The sequence below is a fragment of the Trichosurus vulpecula genome, chromosome 2, assembly GCF_011100635.1.
Source record: "Trichosurus vulpecula isolate mTriVul1 chromosome 2, mTriVul1.pri, whole genome shotgun sequence".
Lineage (NCBI taxonomy): Eukaryota > Metazoa > Chordata > Mammalia > Diprotodontia > Phalangeridae > Trichosurus > Trichosurus vulpecula.
This window is the reverse complement of record NC_050574.1, coordinates 374,273,629-374,295,251: the sequence shown is the minus strand read 5'-3', so window position 1 is coordinate 374,295,251 and position 21,623 is coordinate 374,273,629. Positions and strand designations below refer to the sequence as shown.

Below are 21,623 nucleotides of genomic sequence, written 5' to 3'. Positions count from 1 at the left end.
CCAGGAGAAAAAAAGCAAGACAGGAAATGAAAATCCCAGGAGTGCAGCCCTGGGTGAGGGAGAGGACCAAAGCCCAGGGGAAATGCTTAAAGAGGAGCCCAAAAGACCATACATTATTATATAGGCATTAAATCTAGTTTCTCTTTAACTTACATTTAAATAATTCATATACTTCAGTCAACAAGCAGATCTTTTCAAGGGACCTTATAGTCTAACAGAACTAATAAGATGTCACCCTGGGGAAGAACCTTCCAGAGACATAAACTGCAAAGTGGAGGTGTTTAAGCTGGCTGTTTGCTGTTTTTAAAAACACCAACCAACATATATGCAGTCATTTTCCACATCATCTATTATATACTTCCAACCTGAAAGAATGACAATAGAAAGATCTCTTAATTTGGACACAGAATAACCTTGGATCCGATACTTAGTCAAGTCACTTACTTGGGCCTTGCATGTAGTTAGGACTTTAGGAATTACTAAAAAATCCAACATTTAAAGGGCCTAAAAAAAGAAAAACAAAAAACTTACCTTTTAAAATAGCAATTGCTATGGATTTTGTTTCTAAAACAGTCTTGCAAGTGCACAAATTACTTTAAATCTTCACTTTTGTAAAATAAGGTAATTCTAAACTCCTAATCTCTAAACTAAAGTTATGAGACCATCGGAACCCTGGTAAGCTCATATCTCTACCACTTAATAAAGTTACTTAACTTCTTTTCTTGGAATCACAGTTTTCCTCATCAGTAAAATACCATGAGAAGCAAACGAGAACTGATTTAATGCTGAAAATCCTCAATCCATCAGAAAACTGATACCAGTTTTAAAAAATGGTCAGAATCACCCTTCCCCCCCACCCCCAATAAAGGAACAAACATGGAACAATACTGGCCATAAAAATTTGACAGTATTTATTTTATCATCTTTGAATACAAACAGGATCTTTTAACTTGAGATGTTCAGTTAACCTGTTCATTCGTTTTGATCATCGTCCCAATCCTTTTTTCCTGTTGGAGGTTTTGGCCCACCAGCTGGTCTTGCCATGATTATCTATTTTAAAAAAGTAGAAGAAAATCTTTTAATGACTCCAGTTTTCATGTGGAAACTCAACTGTATATAAAATCAGATAAAGTGAGATACTTTAAAGATTATTTCTTCCCAATTTTATGTTACCACAAATAATTAACTGTGGTAGGTTCAGTCACCTTCAATCCCAGCAAAACCTGCTATAGCATCTGGAGCACTTGTTCTCAAAGTTCAGACTTTGATTGCAAGGTCTTTGCAGTATCCTAGATAATCTCAGTACTCTTACCTCCTCACCTATCTTGAGCTCTTTTTCTCTTAGGCTGTCTAATAATGACATCACATCTTTCAAATTTCTTCACTTAAATTAGTTGAAGTATACATAATCATATTTCAATAGTTACAGAAAACACTATTAAAATCTGAGGGGGAGGTACTCAATTTAGAATATTAGTTTTTCAATTACTAGAATTTTATTTTTTCCATCTCACCTGATCAACTCTTAGTACAGTAACTGCAGCATTAGTAGCCAACTTGATAGCCCAATATTTTCCAAGGTAAGTATCTAGAATGCCAGATTCCAATACATCCTTTACTGCAGCAGTTTCAGCCTGCCAATAAAACACAAAACTATATATATTTTTATTTCTTAACATGTATACACCCAAATGCAAATTATAAGCCACAAAAGTAAGGGTTGTCAAATGTCAAAGGGTTCGCTAATTCTTAAGCAGTGAAATCTGGATTCTTAAGTATCTTAGTGGAGCCAACTGAAAAATTAAATATACTACAATTTTATAACACTAAGTCTTCATTAGTCATGTGAATGCTAAAAAAAAAAAAAAGTTGTTCTCCAACCTCAATATCTAATCCAACATTTTTGTTTCCTTCTTGATGTACTGCATAAAGTTTAGAGATCACTTCATTAGCCTTAACTCCAGAATTTTCTGCCAATGCCCGGGGAATAGCTTCAAATGCTTCTGCAAATTTCTTGATGGCATATTGTTCAAGTCCAGGACATGTCTAAAACAAAATAAAATGTCTTTGTATTTTAATTTTTTAAATATTTCCACCCAAGTGGAAATAAACAACAGATTAATTGGTATACCTCTCCGTAAGATGTGATCCGTTTGGCCAATTCAATTTCTGTTGCTCCACCTCCAGGCACAAGACGCTTATCCTATAATAAAGGACATACTAAGAATTCAAATTTGTAGTAGTTTGATATCTGGAATAAAGTCGAAAGCTTCATTTCTATAAAAACACAACTATTACAGTGCCCCAGGTTGTCCAACTTAAAAAGAGAACTTCGAAGCTATTGCATGGGGGGGCAGGGTGAAGGGGTGGTATATGATTAGAAATAAGATAATGTTAGTATATTTCAGAAGAGTATTTATAGGGTTTTAGAGATACCAAGACATGAAAAAGATTTACTACATATTAAAAATATTTCTCTTAAACTAAATTTCACCAAGAAAGCTTGTTTTCACATACCCTTGTGAGGACTTTGAAAGTATTAACACCATCATCTACTGCCCTTTCTATGTCATCCATTAGATTATCTGTAGAACCTCGAAGTACTATAGTAGAAATGGCACCATCTTCCTTTTCTGTAAGAATTGAAAGGTGGTTTTTTTTTTAAAAGGTAAGTGAGAAAACACTGTCAACCAGAAGCAATTATTCCTCAAAGGCATACTTACCATGCTTAAAAACAACCACTTGTGTGTCTCCAACCTCTGATAAATAAACACTGTCACAATGGCCCATTTCTTCAAGTACAGGGGGAGTCTGGAAAAAGAATTTTACTAATGTAATCAAAGTAATAAAAACATTCCAAACATGAACTTAATTCAACTTACCAGTCTAGGAAGGGCAACAGCACCAACAGTTTTACAAAGTCTTCGGAGATCCCATTTTGTATTCAACCTTTTAAAACAACAAAACAAACTTGTAACTCACTGTGTTAACATACACATAAAAATAGATATGGCTTATAGACTGTACATGAAACTACAATTTTCTACCACATATCTCCCCCTGAAATATTTTGCAATGAAACTCTAATGGTAGAATTTTCTGGTGTCCTTCAGTTTATAGTATTTATTTCACTGATCTGTCATGGTTAGAAAGGGGGGAAATTGGGTTTCAGAATCAAAGAGCCTGTGTTCAAATTCCAGATCTGGCATATACTATATGACCTTCGACAAATCGTAATAAACAAGTTCTTCGTTTCCTCATCTGTAAGATGGAGGAAGGATGTTGGAGTGATATCCAAGGAACCTTTTAGCTCCAATGAAAAGTGATCTGTACATATGCCTTCGCTGTCAGGGCATGCTCATATGTCAAGATTTACAAATTGTGTTCTTCACAACAACCCTCTAAGTAGTGCAATTATTAGCCCCTATTTTACATGTGAAAAACTAAAGTAGTGACTTGTCCAAAGTTCAGAGGTATAATAGCTGGGACTCAAACCAGGTCTTCGGACCTGTCTAGTGCTCTTTCTGTTAAACCTTCCCAGAATTATTTTTCCTTCTGAAGTTGTCATGCAGCAGCAAGAAAAAGTAAAGTTCAGTGTAAAAGGAACTTGTGTTCAAACAGGGCCTACTTGCTCTAGATTTGGAAGAGTATGCACACTTCTGTGCATCAAAAACAATGAGAAAGGGGAAATGTGGAAACACTAAAGATGTAAATCACAAAATTTCTCAATCTTCCATGTAAGTTCTATCTCTAAAGGTATGCTTATTTGAGTTGTCAAAGCCTATATATCAGAAAAGTATAAGCTTTAATTCAACTAAGGCAAGTCCTAAGCTAGGAAGGCTTCAAATATGTAAGCCATATAAAGTAATATTTTTGCTGACCATCCTAAGACCAGCCTAGTTAGGCATAAAGGTAATTCACTGATGGGATGTTTGCCACTTCGTGAAGAAATATTTTGCCATGGAAATCTATGAATTATTCTTAGTCTTGTACAAATTTCTATTTCTTCGGTGAGGGTGGCAGAGCAATGGAAAAAAAGCTGAACAAAGGGTGCTAAAACTCACAATTTTCAGACACTGAATTTAACTACTGGTACTCTAAATATAAGATCCTTGTTCATCAACCTAGTTGTAGTACTGAACCCTGTAAATAAAATTCATATACTATATAAAGCTGAGGTGAGATCTGAAATGAGTAAGATGAAATTTAATAAGGTTACATGCAAAGTTTTACTTGGGTTCCAAAATACAAAATGGCAGGGACAGGGAGTTTTGAAAGTTTGTTTAAAAAAGATCTGGTCATTTTTAGCAGGGTATAAGCTCAATATATGAAACGACCCTGTGATATGGGAGCCAAAGAAAGCTAATGTAATTTTAAGCTACGCTAAAAAAGATATTGCTTAGCACTAGGGAAGTGGTAGTCCCATTTTCTCAGATTCATTATTTGCTTTTCCAGGGAAAACCCCCATTTAACTGCAACTTCATTTTTTCTTGCTTCATTTAGGACTGATGAAAAATAAGATTTGAGCAATTATAGCCTTCTCTCCATAGACTTTTGGCAGTTTGGTGAGCAAACATCAAAAAGCATCTCAGAAAACCCACAGCTGAATACTTGTAACTCAACAGACAGGAAACAACAGTGGGGGAATTGTTTCCAAACCAGTAGTGTGTACGCAAGCTATCATCATGTTAGAGCAAAAGTCAAAATCAATACCACATTACAAGGCTAAAGATGAGAAGACACTGCATGGAATTACTACAGCTTCAATTTCTATTCAAAAAGCAGAAAAATAATGAAAGGACACCAACAAAGAACATCACAATTTCCTGTTAAGTTTAACAAGGAGACCAAATGATCCCAGAAATTGCCTTGACACTTTTTATCTATTTACCTGTTAAGTAGGGATAGATAGAAGCCAAGGGCAACACCAATTCAGAAAACTGACCAACTGCCAAATCCAGCTAGCTGCTTATTTTTGTATAGCCCATGAGCTAAGAAAAAATTATGGTTTTTTTTGGCTTTGAGTTTTTTTTAAAAAATCTGATAATATTTATGTGAGACAACTTTACTTAAAAAACACTCAGTCACAACCCATAGGCAGTCAAGCTTTCATACACAGAACTAGAAGGACAACAAATGAACAAAAATTAAAGATATGTCAGAATTTCATCATTACTATCAGTTCCACAATCCCATTTGGTCTAATTTCAATCTTTTTAGTTGAAACTAGTTTTAATTAGGATTACAGAGGATTTTCTGTTGACTCAGCTAAGTGGGGAAAAGAAGTTCTATTTTATAAAATTACCTAAATCATCTGGAAAATTATAAGGCTTTCCTGAAATTCACTGCTGTTTAGAAGGTTCCAATATAATGTGAAAATTACTTAGTAATAGTTATTTGTACACTACTCCCCTTTCCACCTAATGTACATAAGTGGGTATCTACAGGGTAACAATTTTGTAAATTTTTTTTTGGCCATACTGAGAGGAATATGCCTATTGACTAGACTACTGCATGCATATGATGGGCAATCCACTAAACTATTCCATAGCTTGAACAGGCACTGCAGATGAATAAATGAAAAAACATTTATTAATGCAAATTAAAAGGGCATAGGAACTCACTCAAATTGGGGTGCAGGGGGCGGGGCATAATATACAAGATAGTTCAGTTTCAGGGCATACGAAAAGGCGTAGAAATCCTTAGGGTACAGCAACAAGGTGAACGTCAAAGCCCAAGTCTTTAGAGTGTGTCGGTAGATCAGATGACTGACTGCTCAGAAGACCTTAAGACATGGTGTCAATTTAGATGCTAAGGTCTGGTAGTCCTCCCATCACAACAGGAGGATTAGGATTGGTGACTTCTATTTCATCCAAGAGGTGTGAACAGCCAGACTGGGTATAGCGCCCAGGGGAGCGTGGGCATTAAGCTGGACCAGAAATTAATAGATCTGGATTCCATTTGGGAAACTACATGACTTTAAATGATTCCAAGCTGTTTTCTGACAGAGAATGCTACAAAAAACCATCAATATTCTTCAGATTATGCTATATGGCTACAAATCATGTAATACCACAATTAAGAAATCAAAACTCCCAAGTTTTGAGATTTAGAGGGCATAAATTGGCTGTTATCATATTATCAACAATGGCTTCTGTGTAAGAAAATATATTAAATATAACACCATGGAAATTTATGATCAGAAAATGGGGTAAAGGAGCTGGATGGTTCATGGGACAAGGAGGGGGATAAGAAGACAGCCTAAATTATGCTGGTACCCTATTTCAGTAGCTCTCAAAAACTGGGAGGGGTGGGAATGGGGGTGGTAAGAAGAGTCCCTGATTTCCTTTCAAGGGGTCCACAAGGTAAAAACTAATTACCTAATAATACCAAGACATTTTAATTTCTAATATGGTAAATATTAATAGCAAAAGCTCACTGGGGGAGAGGGCTCAATTTATAAGAGTATAAAGGGGTCCTGAGACTCAAAAGCTTAAGGACAGCTGTTCGAGAGGTAGATTTCAAGCTTGGGTAGATCTTCTGTGAGGATTTATAGAAGGATATTGGTAAGAATCAGTTGGTGATCACTGGTTTCATACACACCCTAAATATACTTGTTATTAAGACTTTTGCAAAGAATATGCAAGTGACCCTTCTTAAAAAAATATAAAAAGGCATTCAGTTCTTACCTGACCAACATTATATTGTATTTGTTAGCATAATGAAGAGCCATATCTGCAACTCTGCCACCTGTCACGATTACATTTGCACCAGAATCAGCAATAGCCTTAACTTGTGAATCCATAAGATTTTCTTCTCCTTTGCTAAATTTCATTAGTTCTTCTGCAGTCTTTATCAGTACTGTTCCCTGTCAAGATGAAATTTTATTTAAAGTATGAAAAAAGAATTTAAAATATTTTATTAGATATGTAATTTATTTGTACATTCTGAAACACAACTTGGTTCTTTCCCCTCCACATCTGTTATAATATAGAAGAAAAAGTTGCACAAAAAGACCTCTTCTGTGTCCCTCAAACTTCTATCTCATGGGCTAAATAATTCTTAAGAATTTTATAGATTCTCAAGACCACAGGACCTCTAGAACTCCTGTGAAGGAATCCAAGATTACTGCTCAAACTTTGCAGCAGAGGGAGTAAGTATGCACCCTCCAGCCCTCCAAGTTTATAGGTTTTATTGTATATTATTGTATACTATTCTTTTCAAGGAAATGCTACCCACACAAAACTAACAAACAGTTATATTAATCAAGTCATGCCCCCTTAAGAACACAATTGTTTATTATCCTTTTCCTAAGTTCCAAAGTGTAAAGGTTGTAATTTGAACCTATATACTATATAAGCGCCTACTATGTAGAAAGCACTTTACAAACCTCTCATTCGATCCCCACAATAACCTGTGAAGTAGATGCTATTATCCCCACTTTACAGATAAGGAAACTGGGTCAGAAAGAGTGACTTGCCCAGGTTCACAAAGTTATTACCTGCCTGAGGCAGGATTTTAATTCAGGTCTTCCGGACTCCAGCTTCAGGAGTATGGAATCTAGCTGCCTCTAAAAGATTGCACCCAGTTTTTGAAATTAATATTCTGTCTGTGACTTTAGAAAGTGAGTATGTTATCTCATAACTGCATCTTTGAGACCATTAATTCCTAAATTGAAATCTACTTACCTTAGTTTCAGTTATCATGCCATCAAAAGGACAAGAATACACTGCTATTTTAGCATCTTTCACTGAAGTTACATCACCTTCAGTTTCTTTCTTAAAAACCATACCATGCAATACCGAAGAGGCATGGATGCCAGAGCCCTGCGAAAGAAAAATATCTTGAGACCATATGTCTATACGTGGGATAACTAAATCTACTCTTTAAAAACATGAACAAATATAGTAAAACATAATTAGCTAGGACCCAAACGAAGTAAATAATCAGAATGCCCTCTGCCTCAAAACACTGTTTAATGCAGTTCCAGTGCATTCAATAGATAAAGCTTCAATAAACTTGATTTAAACTGGTGTGGTACTCTCCCTCAAAGATACAGATCGATCATCTTCTATGACCCAGAAGAGTTGCTATTTTAAATGAAAGTAATTTATTACTCCACAGTGAATCTAGTGATAAAGCTCTCTGAATTTAGCTAGTCTAACCTTAAGATGTCCGATACAGTCCCCTTCCAATCTGGAAGACTATCAGAGCTTACACTCCACTGGCATGGACTTTTAGAACCCAGACAAGTACTGTTCTATTATGGTGAGATGCCAACTTCAGCTGCATTCTGGATCAATTTGCTGGTTTTGTCCAACAAACATTACAAAAAATAAAAACATGATTTTTAATGTATGAATCAAAAAACGTGTTTAAAAACAACAAACTTATGGCCATCCAAAAATGGAGAGATATAAAATTATCATATTTTGAATTAAAGGCTAGAATCTCTGCAATCTAAAAATAGCCAAATGTTAGAAGGCAATAGCCAAATAACAATTGGGACTTGTATACAAGTGTGACACCAAGATTAGTGGTACCTCTCTACTATGCTATTCGGGTTATCATAATCTCAGGTGGAGAATCTCATAAAGGCTATTTTGGTTTAAAAAAAAAAGTTTAAAATTGGTTTTCCTATGCCCAAAGTTAAAAGTAATATTCGACAAAATGTTCTTACTAAATTAAAATGAAGTAAATGACTTTCGTAACTTACCAGAATTTTACACACTCTGATATTATCAACATTGAAGTGACCAGAATCAGGAAAAATAGATACTGTTGAAGAAATAAAATCATCAGTCAAATCAATCAATCAACAAGTATTTATTAAGCACCCCACTATGTGCAAGGCATGATGGAGGTACAAGTTCAAAGAACGAAACAATCCTTACTCACAGGGATTGAGTGAGATGAGGGAGGACTGAGAGATGAGGGAGACAAGTATATATATAAACAAACATATACAGTACAAATGCAAAATGAATAAATGCAAAAATACACAAAGTAGAGTTTGGGAGAGAAGGCACTAGGCAACTCTGAGAGGAGGAATAAGAGAAGGCTTCATGTAGAAGATGGAGCTTGAGCTGTGTCTTAAAGGAAGAGCTGGACTCTGTAAGGCAGGCAAGGAGGAAGCACATTCCAGTGAGCGATTCACTGTGAGGGCATGGAGACAGAAGATAGTGTCATGCATGAGATGCATAGAGAAGGCCAGTTTGGCTAGATCAGAGTGTAGGAAGGAGAATAATGTCCAATGAGGCGGCAAAGATAGGTTTGGGCCAGGCTGTGAAAGCTTTAAAAGAAAAGGGGTTAGGTTCTCAAGTCAGCAAAACAACAGCAGACAACAAAACAAAAACTATAATCAAAATTACCCTTTAAAGTCCCTAAAACCATCCACAAAAAATAGAATATCTGGTCTTTTTAAAATAAGGCAGTCTATAAAGAGAACAGATGGTTGAGATGGTTGCTATGGAAACAGCTGTAGACAAGAAAACATCATTGGAAGAAAATATTCTTGAAATGGCTTCAAGTGTGATTTTATTAAGGAGTAATTCACTACACCACCATAGAGCTTTTTTACTCCTGTTTCATCACATAGCAAAAGAACACAAGAAGTTACAAAAACACAGAAAGAATCTTCTGGCTAACTAGGAAGGAAAGGTAGGAAGGTAAACTAAGACTATCCCTTTTTTTAGCTCTATAGGCCTAACAAACTGTCTAGAACAGGGGTGGGGAACCAGTGGACTCAAGGCCACACGTGGCCTTTTGCCTGAGTCCATAAGTGGGAAATATTTAAAACAAATAAAATACAGCCGATAGTATTACATTTTAAAACTAAGTCACTATGCTGCCCCACAGGGATTCTGGTTCAGAGACCCCAATTTCTATTTTAGTTTGACACCACAGGTCTAAGGGTATAAAAAGATTCTTACTGCAGTGAATTGCTCACGAGAGATGCATGAGGGAACTAAGACTGAGAGAAAAGAATTGATTCCTGTCTCCCATCTAACACTCATTCCAGGACACTCAGTCATTTGAATGTTTTTCCCCTTTAGTCATCCCCTTTCCTATTAGTTCAAGCATATAAAGATACACACACACGTATACATGTATGTATGTACACACGTATGTATATACTCTACTACTGTTTGCAAGTTGCTCGAAATCATCACCTCACTCTCGATTTTAACAACCAAACCAAACCATAAGATACTGAACTTTTGGAGGAAAGGGGCTATGTGAGTTTATTAAAATTTACTTACCACATGCCTGGGCAATAAGTTTTGCCAAAAAGACTTCATTTCCATACTGCTTGCTCATAATGGAGGTTTGAAGCAGAGATGTTACTTCATCAACATCTCTAAGATTTTTTGCAGAACAACATACCAAATCAGGAAGAATTTCATGAGCTTTTCTGCAAGCTATTTCATAACCTTCTATGACCTAAAATATGAAGGACAATAATTATCTTTCCAAAAAATAAATGAACCTGTGATTTTAAATTGTTACTGTGATTTGTTTTTGATTTAATTTGTTATTTTGATGTTCTAATATATGCCAGGTGCTAGATCACTCCACAAAATAGCCATGCTGAAGCCAGAGCAGAAGAAACAACTGTGTACAAGAAAACATTATTGGGAGAAAATGTTCTCAAAAAGGTTTCATTTGTAAGGTGTGATTTTATTAAGCACAGCACCTGAGGACTTGGAATAGGTCTGCTGGCCGGCCACAAGGTGAAAACACCTATTTAGGGCTTCCTAAGGTCACAGCAGGGGACAAAGCCAAATCCAGGTTCTAAATTGAGCAAGAAGGGACTAAGGCCAAAATCTGAATTAAATCACCAGGAGACTAAGCTGTACCTGCATGCTTGTAGATTTTTGGGGAGGGGGGGCAGGGCCTCACAGTCTCAGAACAGCAGAGGCAATGGTATCTAGGTCAGAGGAGACAGGACCCAGGCAAGGGCCTGCCAACACCATCTAAGAGTAGGGAAGGGAGTGGAATCTGACCCCAGTATCTATTTCCAATCAAGAAAACGAGGCTAAATACATTAGTCCACAAAACAAAATGCTTAACATAATAAAGAAAAACTATGAATTAAGAGAAACCAAGAGTAAATTGGAAAAAGTCAGTAATTTCAAAACAAGTTCAAACAGCACCTCAGAGAAAAGAATGGCTTGACCACAAGGCCAACAGTACCAGGAAGAAATGAAGCAAAAAGAAATCCACGGGGGGAAAAATGGACGGAGAATAGTTTAGAATAAAAGGTGAAAAACCTTAGTCAATAATGTGGAAAAAAACCCAAACCTAGAACTCAATCCTCTATGAGACAAAAATAAATATTAGAACAAAGTCATAAGACTGGAAGAAATGTAATTATCTGCCATCAAAAACAAGTGATCTGGAAAACAAGTCAAGGAAGTTTTAAGATTTGTACTTAGAAAACATGAACAAACAAACAAAAAAAACCCCTTAACAACATATTTCGATAAATCATGAAAAGAAAACTGTCCAAATCTATTAGAACCAGAGAATAAAGTAAAAATAGAAAAAAATCCACTGGTCACCTCTTAAAACAACAAAATGATCGTCAATCAAAATCCAGAGCTTCTAAATTAAACAATATAATCCTGAAAGCAACCAGAAATAAAGAATTCAAACACCAAGGATCATACAAGCGACTTCTACAAAGGAGAGAGAGAAATGACACTCCAAAAGATAAAAGCTTGTAATCAGGAATTACATTTTATCAAGTGAAGTAAAAGTTTAGAGTAAAAAATAAAAACCCAACAACCAGACTTTTAACATAGTAGGCTACTTTCAAGCATCTAGACCTAAGCTGGGCAGAATCTTTGACCTGACAACATCAGCTACAAGAGAAAACTTTCTGAAATGTAAATACATTCTGAGCAACCAAAAAGGACTTAAATGATAAGGTGCTAACATTCTAAATATGGGAAAAGAAATGTGTTATTCAGAATGCTAATTTCTTCAAGGGAACAGAGTCAGATAAGTAAGACAAACAAAAGGATCTGGGGATGGCTTGGTTCCATGTTGTCTGTTTTAAGATAAAAAAAGAAAAGTGGGAAAAAGTGATGAAACGAGGAAGAAACTTTTATAATTGGAGCTCTTGGTAAGACCATACAAACATGGAGAAGGAGATAGGGTGTTCCCCATGAATCTCACTTTCATCTCAACTAGGCAAAAGAGGGTCAGAGTTTGGTATAGAAATTAAATTCTACAAAACAACATGAGGACAGGGAAGAAATAGTTACAAGCAAAGCAAACTTTGGAGAGTAGATTGTAAAAGAGAATCAAAAGGAAAGAAACTATAAGAACTAGTGATTAGGATCTAGACTAGTGGAAGAAAGGAGAATTAATTATAGAAGGCTAACATTGAATACATTTCTTCTCTTTTACTAACCTTCTTGAGTACCAAACCAGTTCTTGGAAAGCAATTCATTTCTTTAAACACTTTCACTAATTTTTGACTTCAGTCAACTTCAACACAAAGGTTAGCCATTTCAACTCTACACAGTCCTTTGCCCCTTGTCTTACAGCTGCTCTGGCCAAAGTTAGTCCTGCCTTACTACATCCTCTGAAAATGCTGAAGGAAATGCCTCTCATGTCTTTACGAGGTAATCTTTTACATTTGAGTTGTGTATTCATTTGGAGAATATTGTGGTGTATTGTGAGATGTAGTCTAAACCTAATTTCTGCCTAACTGCTTTCCAGTTTGCCCATCAGTTTTTGTTGAATAGTGGTCTTTACCCTGGGCTGGTATCATTGGATTTATTGATCATTATGCTACAATGTTCAATTGCTTAGTTCTGTGTAGCTTATCTCTTTTATTGATCAACTTTTCCACTTGGAGTGTAGTTCTGGTATTATGAAGCTCCTCTCCTTTTCATGTATATTCATTACTTCCCCTGAGATTTTTGGCCAATTGTTCCTCTAAATGAATTATATTATTTTAAAAATTTTGTACAACATTACTTTTGGGAGTTTGGCTGATATCACACTTAACCTGTAAATTACGTAGTACTGCCATTTTTATTATGTGTAACATGGTGCTACCATGAGAGATTAATTTCTCTGATTATTTAAATGTTCCTTTATTTTTGTAAGAAGCATTTTGTCATTATATTAATAAAATTCCTGTGAGAATCTTACTAGAGTTATTTTGAATAGAATTTTTTTTGGTCACTCTGAATCAAATTTGTTAATATGAAGAAGCACTGGTGATTTTTGTAGTTGTATTCTTATACCCTTTATACTCTAAAGAACTAAAGTTGATAACTTTTTAGCCAACTCTAGGTAGGGTTTCTCATAAATTGTCATCATCTGAAAAAGCGATAATTGTGTTTTCTATTACTATTCCTTTAATTTCTTTCTTTTGTCATACTGCTATAGCTACCATTTCTAAAACTCTATCAAATAACAGTATTGGTAATTAACATTCTTGTGCAGAATGAGACATTTTTATGGATATGGCCAATGTGGGAATTTATATTGTTTGATCATGCAGTTTGATTTACAAAGGTTTTGTTTTTTCTTTTGGAGGAAAGTAACAGAAGGAAGGCCAAAAAGAATCTCAAGCAGGACAGATTTTTATCTATAAAGGAAAAACAAGCTCTATATAACAAAGATGCACAGTTTCATTTATTATGCTTTTTTCTGTTCTACAGTGTGTGGAAACACTTACTGTTGAAAGATAGTATTCCTTTACCTCTGATGTTATTGGAAAAACCCCTAATGTTTTTCTATTGCAGATAATTCTGGTTGATGGTTTTAGATAGATATTACGTACTGTTCTTTATAATATCTTCTTTATATATCTCTATCTTTGTTTTAAACAAATGGGCATGGCATCTTGTTAGAAGCTCATTCTACATCTACTGATAACATGATTTTGTTATTAATACAGTCATATCTACAATTTTTCTAATATTGAACCAATCCTACATTCTGGGTATAACACCAACCTTATCATGATGAATAATTTTCTTAATATTTGGCTATACCTTCTCTGCTAAACATATTATTCAATTCATTATATTTTTGCATTAATATTAATTTGAAAGTTTTCTTTAATCTTCTGATTTTTCTCCCATCTAAATGATGGGATTATCATTACTACATCTGTGTTATAAAAGTTTTATATAATGCCATGTTTCATTATTCCTGAAAAAAGTTTATCAAAAACAGGAGTTAATTGTATACCCCATTTTTTTTATTCCACTATTTATTAAGTGCCTACTCTGCTAGAGACAAAAAGCATATACAGCAACTACAAAAATGAGTAAATACATATATTCAAAAGAAGTCTGGAAGACGGCATTAGTAATTTGAGGAGAGGAGATAAGCAAAAATTTCATGCATCAGATGGAACTTGGAGAGGACTACCAATTTTTCAGATACTGGAGAAAATAGAAGGGGTTTTGAGATAAATAGAATGGGTGAAGAGGGAATATATTCATATTGAATGGTTTCTTCTTCCCCCAGTTAGAGGTAAGGACCTTAAATGAGGGTAAGCAGAAGGAATAGTATTGAGGATCTTATGGAAGGAAGAAAAGGTTTGGAATAGCTTCTAGGGGGTATGAAATAGGGAATCTTCTATAGAGAAATAAAAGAGTGCCTTAATGTACTGATGGCCCAGTTGAGGTTGGATTATAGCATAATGTTCAATAAATCCAATTATATCAACCAGGGTAAAGACTCATTCAACAAAAACTGATGGATAAAAACTGGAAAGCAGTTTGGTAGAAATTAAGCTTAGACCACACCTCACCATACAGCACAATATTCTCCAAATGGATACACAACGCAAATGTAAAAGATTACCTCATAAAGGCATTAGAGGCACAGGGAGGGAGATACCTTTCCCAACTGTGGAATAGAGGAAGCGTTCTTGATCAAACAGGAGATAAGAGATTATGGGAAGATAAATTGGACAATTTTGATTACATATATTTGAAAGGCTTTTGCACAAACAAGATCAATGAAATCAGAATTTTGTGGCATTTTCCCCTTCTAATTCTCTGATAAAGGTAACAATTGGTGAAGTAATACAAATATGAAGAAAAATAATCAGGGCAGCTAGGTGGAACAGTGAATACAACACTGGCCCTGGCATCAGAAGGATCTGAGTTCAAATCAAACCTCAGATTCTTGACATACACTAGTTGTGTGACCTTGGGCAAGTCACTTAACCCCAACTGCCTGGCCTCCCCCGCCAACCCGCAAAAAAAAAAAAAAAAAATAAAAAAAAGGGAAAAAGAATCATTTCCCCAATAGAAAAATGGTCAAAGAAAATTAATAAGCAGTTCTCAAAAGAAAAAATTCTCCAAATCATTAACAATAAGAGTAAAGCACATTAAAAAAAATTGAGTTTCTATCACATACCTATTAGATTAATAATGATGAAAAAAAATGAAAATGACAATTGTCTGAGGTCTACGGGAAGACAGATATGCTGATGTGTTCGATATTAGTGAACCTGTGAATTGGTCCAAACATTCTGGAAAACAATTTGTAATTATATCCCAAAGTCACTAAAAACTGTACCTGCTCTTTGAGCCAGCAATAATGCCATTAGGGCTTATACTCCAGAGATAAAAGACAGAGAAAAAAGACCCCTGTGTACAAAAATATTTACAGCAGCGCTTTCTGTCATAACAAAGAAGTAGAATCATAGTGGCTGCCCATCGATTGGGGAATGCTTGAATAATTACAGTACATGAAACGTAATAGATTATTATTACAATGTAAGAACTTATGAAAAGGGATGGATTCAGAGAAACTTGTGAAGAACTGTATGAATTGCTAAGTGAAATGAGCAGGACCAGAAGAATAACTTATACTGTGAATACAACACTGTGAAGGATAATTCTGAAAGACTTATCTGCTCAATGCAATGAACATTCACAATCCCAAAGACTGATGACTAAGCATACTTCCCACCACCTGGAAGAGTGGGTGAAGAATGAGACAAACATTTTCAGGTGTGACCAGTACGACGCAAATTTGTTTTGCTTGACATATTTGTTACAAGGGAATGTTGTGGGAAGTCGTGAAAGTGATACAAAAAAAAAATCAATGAAAAACAAAAATATACAGACAAGAGCAAAAAGCAGTTCAAAGCAGTTCAGAAGCAGACATACATAGTAAAGATGATGCCTAATGCTAGCATGTTAAAACTAATGTACACTTTAAATACACTATAGATTCAGCTTCATAAGCATACCTCTTTTGGATCTTTATATATGGAAATAGACATTTTTTGTTGATGACTAAGTTTCTAATTTTAAAAAAATGAAAACAAAAAGGCAACATATACAGAAAATCAATAACATGTATAGCCTATACTGCATTACAACTGGTAACAAATAATAAAAGTTTTAGGTCCTCATGAAAATGAAGGAGGAAATGATTTACGTGGACAGACAGATGCTTACTGATCCTGTTTTAAAAACATATTTCAATTGAGAGCAAATTATAAAATGAAATACTTGCCTCTGAAACAGACAGGCCAATTCTCAGGAGTTCTTCAGCTAACTCTAGAAGTGCTCCAGCAAATACAAGGACAAAATTTGTGCCATCTCCAACTTCTTGCTCTTGCATGTGAGAAGCCATTACAATCATTTTTGCAGCAGGATGCTGTACCTATTCGTATATATGAATTTTAATTGAAAAGTTGATACTTTTTCCTTGGAACACTGACTAAATTTTCCAATATGCTTTAAGTATATATCTTTTTTTCTTTCATTTCTTTAAAGTTATTACATTAATAAGGATAAGGCTTAATGTTCAATCTTCCTATGGGAGAGTTAGCACCACTCTTTTTCTACAGTTTTATACTTTATTTTTAATACAAACAGGCAAGACTATTTTAAGAATAACATCACCCATCCATCATTACTACTGAAAATTGCAGAACTGAGCAAAACTGCTCAAGTGACACTCTCACAAAAACAGCGACAAGAGACAAGGCAGAAAACAGGATTCTTAAAATTAAAAAAAGCACATCAAACTAGGGGGAAAAGCCTTACACAAATGATACCCTAAAGCCCAAGCATGTCACTGTATTTTATACAACAGGCACAATAACTAATGTTCAGAATGACAATCCTAAGACATCTAGAAGAAAAAGTTCAGCTATGAACATAATAAAGTCAGGGAAGCATTTAATTTTGAAAAGACTTCCAAGAAAATGCTTAAAATAAACAGTAATTCTTGAAGAGGTGATCAGTTATTTAGATAATTCCAGATCTACAATACATCATTCTCTGGAAATGCTAGCTAAATTAAGCATACTTTACTGGTATTAATGGAATAAAATCTGAGTGAAATAAATCCCTAAAATACATCTTTCTTTCTGCACAGCTGCTATGTTCACTGAAAATCCTCCATAATACTAATCTGAAGTAAAAAGTTATTTCTTGAACAAGTTTTTAAAAATTATTTATTCTAGCAAAGAATCCATAGTTACTTACTTCTAGCTCTCTTAAAATAGTAGCTGCATCATTTGTCACAAACAGCTTCTCCAGATGATTGATAACCATTTTGTTCATTCCTAAAAATAACAAAACAATTCACATTTCTATATCCCTTTAAGGTTTACAAACTAGAACACCCCCCAAAAGTATTATCTTCCTCAGATACCCATAAAGCATACATTTTCAATTGCTTACTTCTTTATATAGCTTCACATGACCCTCAAATCCTTGAAGGATAGCTCACTCTATACCTCTTCTATAAAACCTTCTCAGTCTACCACAGGCAAAAGTAACCCCTCCCACCTCTGAATTTCTATATTTATTGTCTGAAAAGCACCTCAGAGATCATCAAATCTATCCATTTCATTTCAGAGATAAGGAAACTGAGGTCTAGAGATAAAATTTGCCCAAGGTCAAACTCTTAGGGGGTGCGGGGGTGGGGTATATGAAGAGTGAGGGGAGGGAGGCAACAACACCAGAAATCAAGTCTCTTAAATTCACTGATCTTTTCATTACAGAAAATTGAGGAATGGAATCTATGAGGGTAAAGCTTGTGTCCCATTCGCTTTTTATCTTCCTTCTACCAGTAATCCAGGAAATAGTTCTTCTTAGATATAACTTGCATAACAAAAATAAGGTCAAGAGTTATTAAAAATGTTCTTATTAAGAAAATTAGTGACATTGACCTCTGCTATTTCAATTCTGGGTCCATACCCCAAATCTCTTACATACTGTTTTAACATTTTTAAATTAATTTTTTTCATAGCAACAAATTTGTAAGAAATATCTAATCTTAACCATAAAATCAATCTTAAAACAATAGGCAGTAACTATTAGTGACTCATATGATAAATTTAGAATTACCATTTGGTCCATATGCTGTACGGGTAGTCTGGGCAAGCTCCTTACATGCCTGTATATTCCTATACACAGCTTCCTCTAATCCTGAATAATGCTTTAAAAGAAAAAGAGTTAAAATTATACAGCTGATAAATTTAATCAGTAAGACAAGAACTTGTGAAACAGAAAAAGTGTACTTTATCAATTTTTGTATACCGCTCCTCCCCCCCATCTTGTACGTAACAAATGTTCCCTCCATGAGCATCCTGAACATAAAGGATATTGATTTTTTAGAATTATAGGTCATTTTAGAGATCAAAACATGCTGCTTCTTTCTCAAAAGGCAGTGAAAAATGTAGGATAGTAATTTGTTAATTTAAGTCATGTTATTTCAATTCCACAGGCATCGTCAGATCCAAAACTTTCCCTTTACTATGAATATCAAATATTCTCCCAAGATTTAGAGGAACTTCAAAATTTGATTCAGAATATAGGGACATTCTATATAATAGATGCTATTTCTGAGTGATACTGAATGCCAACTTTGCTATTAACACATAAATACTACTGCTCAAAACTACTGGACTTAGTTCTTTGGGGCAGGGACTATTCTTTTTTTAATTTCTGTAACCCTAGAATCTAGCATAGTACTTCATATATATTAATAGCCTCACAACATGAAAAACATCATTATCTTACTTTATTTTGACAACAACCCTGTGAGATAGATACTAAAAGTAACCATGTTATAGATTATCCTAGTATTATAGATAAGTAGCTGAGGCTCAAAGAATTTTAGTCATTTTCCTCATAGTCACATGTCTACTAAGCATGTAGGGCAGGATTTGAACTCAAGGTCTGAGAAACTCCTATTAATCCAGATTGTGACCCTGGGCAAGTCACTTAACCCCTCAGTGTCCCAGGCAGTTCTCTAAATCTCTTTGTTGCAAGTTAGGTGCCAAAGCCAGAATACGTCATGGTCTTAAACCCAAGTGTTCTTGATTGTGAAGGCAATTAGTGTTCTCTATTAACTACAATACTTTGCATATTGCCCCTCATAATCGGTACTTAATATTTAATTAGGTGGAAGAGAGTAAGTTATTTTATCATACATATGGTTGAGTTCTTCATGCAAACTTATTTTCTAGATGACTACGTAATTTATACAGAAAAATTTCTTAAGTTTCTACTAGGAACAAAGTTTTCAAACAAGCACCTGGAATGAATTATAAATCTCCATGCTAAGCTTGCAAGATCTCAGACTTCTCAAACCATTTAGCTGTTACTTTATATTCCCATTCAATTTATTTATTTATTTTTTTTTTTGGAGGGGGAAAGGCAGGGCAGTTGGGGTTAAGTGACTTGCCCAAGGTCACACAGCTAGTAAGTGTGTCAAGCGTCTGGGACTGGATTTGAACTCAGGACCTCCAGACCCCAGTGCCCATGCTCTACTCACCACAGCACCTAGTTGCCCCTATATTCCCATTCAAAACCTCAACTCTCAAAATATTCTTTCACTCTGCTGGCAAAATTATATATCCAGATGAGTAATTCAGCATAAGCACGCTTAGTCAATAAAAATGGTAAAAATATAAGAGAGGCCATCGCAATGTTATAATAAAAGAATCTCCTACCTGTATCTCTGAAATTACACGAAAGACCAGGTCTTTGGACCATGACCACAGTCTGGCTAGGTAAAGCTAATTCTAATCTTCCAGAAGAAAGGGAAGTAAAAATTATAGACTCAAATAATTTCGGAACTAGGTAGGCAAGACTTTGGTTTAAGTCTTAAGACATTTACTAGGTGAGACCATGGAAAATGTCACTTAATCTGAGCCACAGTTTTCTTATAGGTAAAATAATACCTGTAGTACCCACTTCACAGAGGTGATATGAGGCTCAAATGAGATAATGTCATCGTATGCTGGCAGCCATGGAAGCTATTAAAGTCAGAGAGGTGTTCAGGATCATAGATCTAGGGCTGGAAGTGACATCAGAGATCACCTAGTACAACACCTCATTTTACAAATAAGTAAGTCGAGGTCAAGCTCAGAGACGGTAAATAAACATCATTAGAGAGATTTATACCCTGGTCCCGACTCTGTAAAGAACAGGGTTCCATCCCCTGTACCCCGCCTCCCATGATACCTCCATTCAACACAGCACCTGAAGCGAAGCAAGCCCGCCCACACGAACCTCCTAATGAACTCTTTTGTTTCTCCCTCATACTAACTGGCGTGAATACAGGATTATAGCTCTAGGGCCCTTTAAGACTAGAAGCACCTTGACAAGGACCCGTTCTTATCTTTTTTTAATCTACAGCCGTACCCGTTAGTACAGTAGGTGCTTAAATAAATGTTATTTCTTTCGCTCATAATATCATCCCTCGATCCACATCCTCCAAAGACTTTCCCATTCCACTACTAAACAGGTTCAGCTGGGAAATGAACTCGTCCGGGGTTAGGGTGAGCTTCTGTAGAGAGAAGCGGAGCGAACGCGTGTCTAGGGTGGTGCCCCCGAAGCACGTGACCCTCTTCCAAAGCTCTGGGGCTCCCTGGTCTGGCGGCACCAGGCGACAATCGCGAGCCCAGGCCTCGGGGCACGGCGCGTGGGTCCTCTGCGCCCCCCGCCCCGCACCCCCCCACACTTCTGGAACCTTCTCCTTCCTAGCGGCCCGGCCTGTAGAGGCGCCCACCCACATCAGGTCACCACAGTGGCCCGCACCGAGCCAACCTCTTCTCCCGCCAATCTCCTCTCATTCACTTACTTTGGCTCCTTCTTTCAGCATTTGGGCGAAGCCCGGAGCCTTGGGAACGTGGAGAGCCATAGCTAGATGATAACTATGGATCACAACGGGCAAGACACCGAACACACCGGAGAAAGCACGCACTGCCCGCTGGGAAGGCTGCGCGCGCAATAGCCCACGCCCCTTCCCTCCGACGTCTGTCACTTCCTCTCTTTCGTCCCCGGCCGGAGCCCCTCCCCCTGGCCCAGACGCGCTCGGGTTCTGGGCGTGGTCTGCGCGGTCTCCGCGGCAGAAAGAAGCTCCGGCCGCGGGACCCGGCCGCGGCGCATACCGGAGGGCCTAGAGCACCCTTCTCCTTTCTAGCCTCTCCCAGGTTGGGATATGGGGACCGGCAGTGACCGGTTGTGGGTCGTGTATCCCAAAGCTTTGTCCTAGGATTCCTCTCTCTCCCGCCCCCTCCCCCGCATTCTCGGTGACGTCATCGTCTCCCCGTGATTTAATGACCGTCTCCACGCTCCGGCCTCCTCCGCCTCCTGAGCTCG

At 36.4% G+C, this 21,623-nt stretch overlaps 1 protein-coding gene across 1 annotated transcript; it reads right to left on the bottom strand.

Moving 5' to 3' along the window:
• Positions 1-888: 888 nt before the first annotated feature.
• CCT8 (chaperonin containing TCP1 subunit 8) lies at positions 889-21,288 on the bottom strand. Its single transcript, XM_036745718.1, has 15 exons — positions 21,103-21,288; positions 18,360-18,450; positions 17,493-17,572; positions 16,513-16,662; positions 10,263-10,443; positions 8,717-8,778; positions 7,689-7,826; positions 6,690-6,868; positions 2,883-2,949; positions 2,724-2,811; positions 2,518-2,633; positions 2,132-2,203; positions 1,882-2,046; positions 1,515-1,634; positions 889-1,050 (listed from the first exon to the last, which is right to left on the bottom strand). The coding sequence occupies exons 1-15, from the start codon at positions 21,160-21,162 to the stop codon at positions 973-975; spliced, it is 1,647 nt and encodes a 548-aa protein (XP_036601613.1). The 5' UTR covers positions 21,163-21,288; the 3' UTR covers positions 889-972.
• Between the last annotated feature and the right edge of the window lie 335 nt (positions 21,289-21,623).

Excerpts from the sequence above, each read along its gene's own strand:
- CCT8 (XM_036745718.1), bottom strand. The coding sequence starts at position 21,162 with ATGGCTCTCCACGTTCCCAAGGCTCCGGGCTTCGCCCAAATGCTGAAA. Across the intron at positions 18,451-21,102 it reads TGCTGAAAGAAGGAGCCAAA|CATTATTCAGGATTAGAGGA; the intron begins GTAAGTGAATGA and ends TTTCTTTTAAAG. Across the intron at positions 2,634-2,723 it reads AGTGGTTGTTTTTAAGCATG|AAAAGGAAGATGGTGCCATT; the intron begins GTAAGTATGCCT and ends CAATTCTTACAG.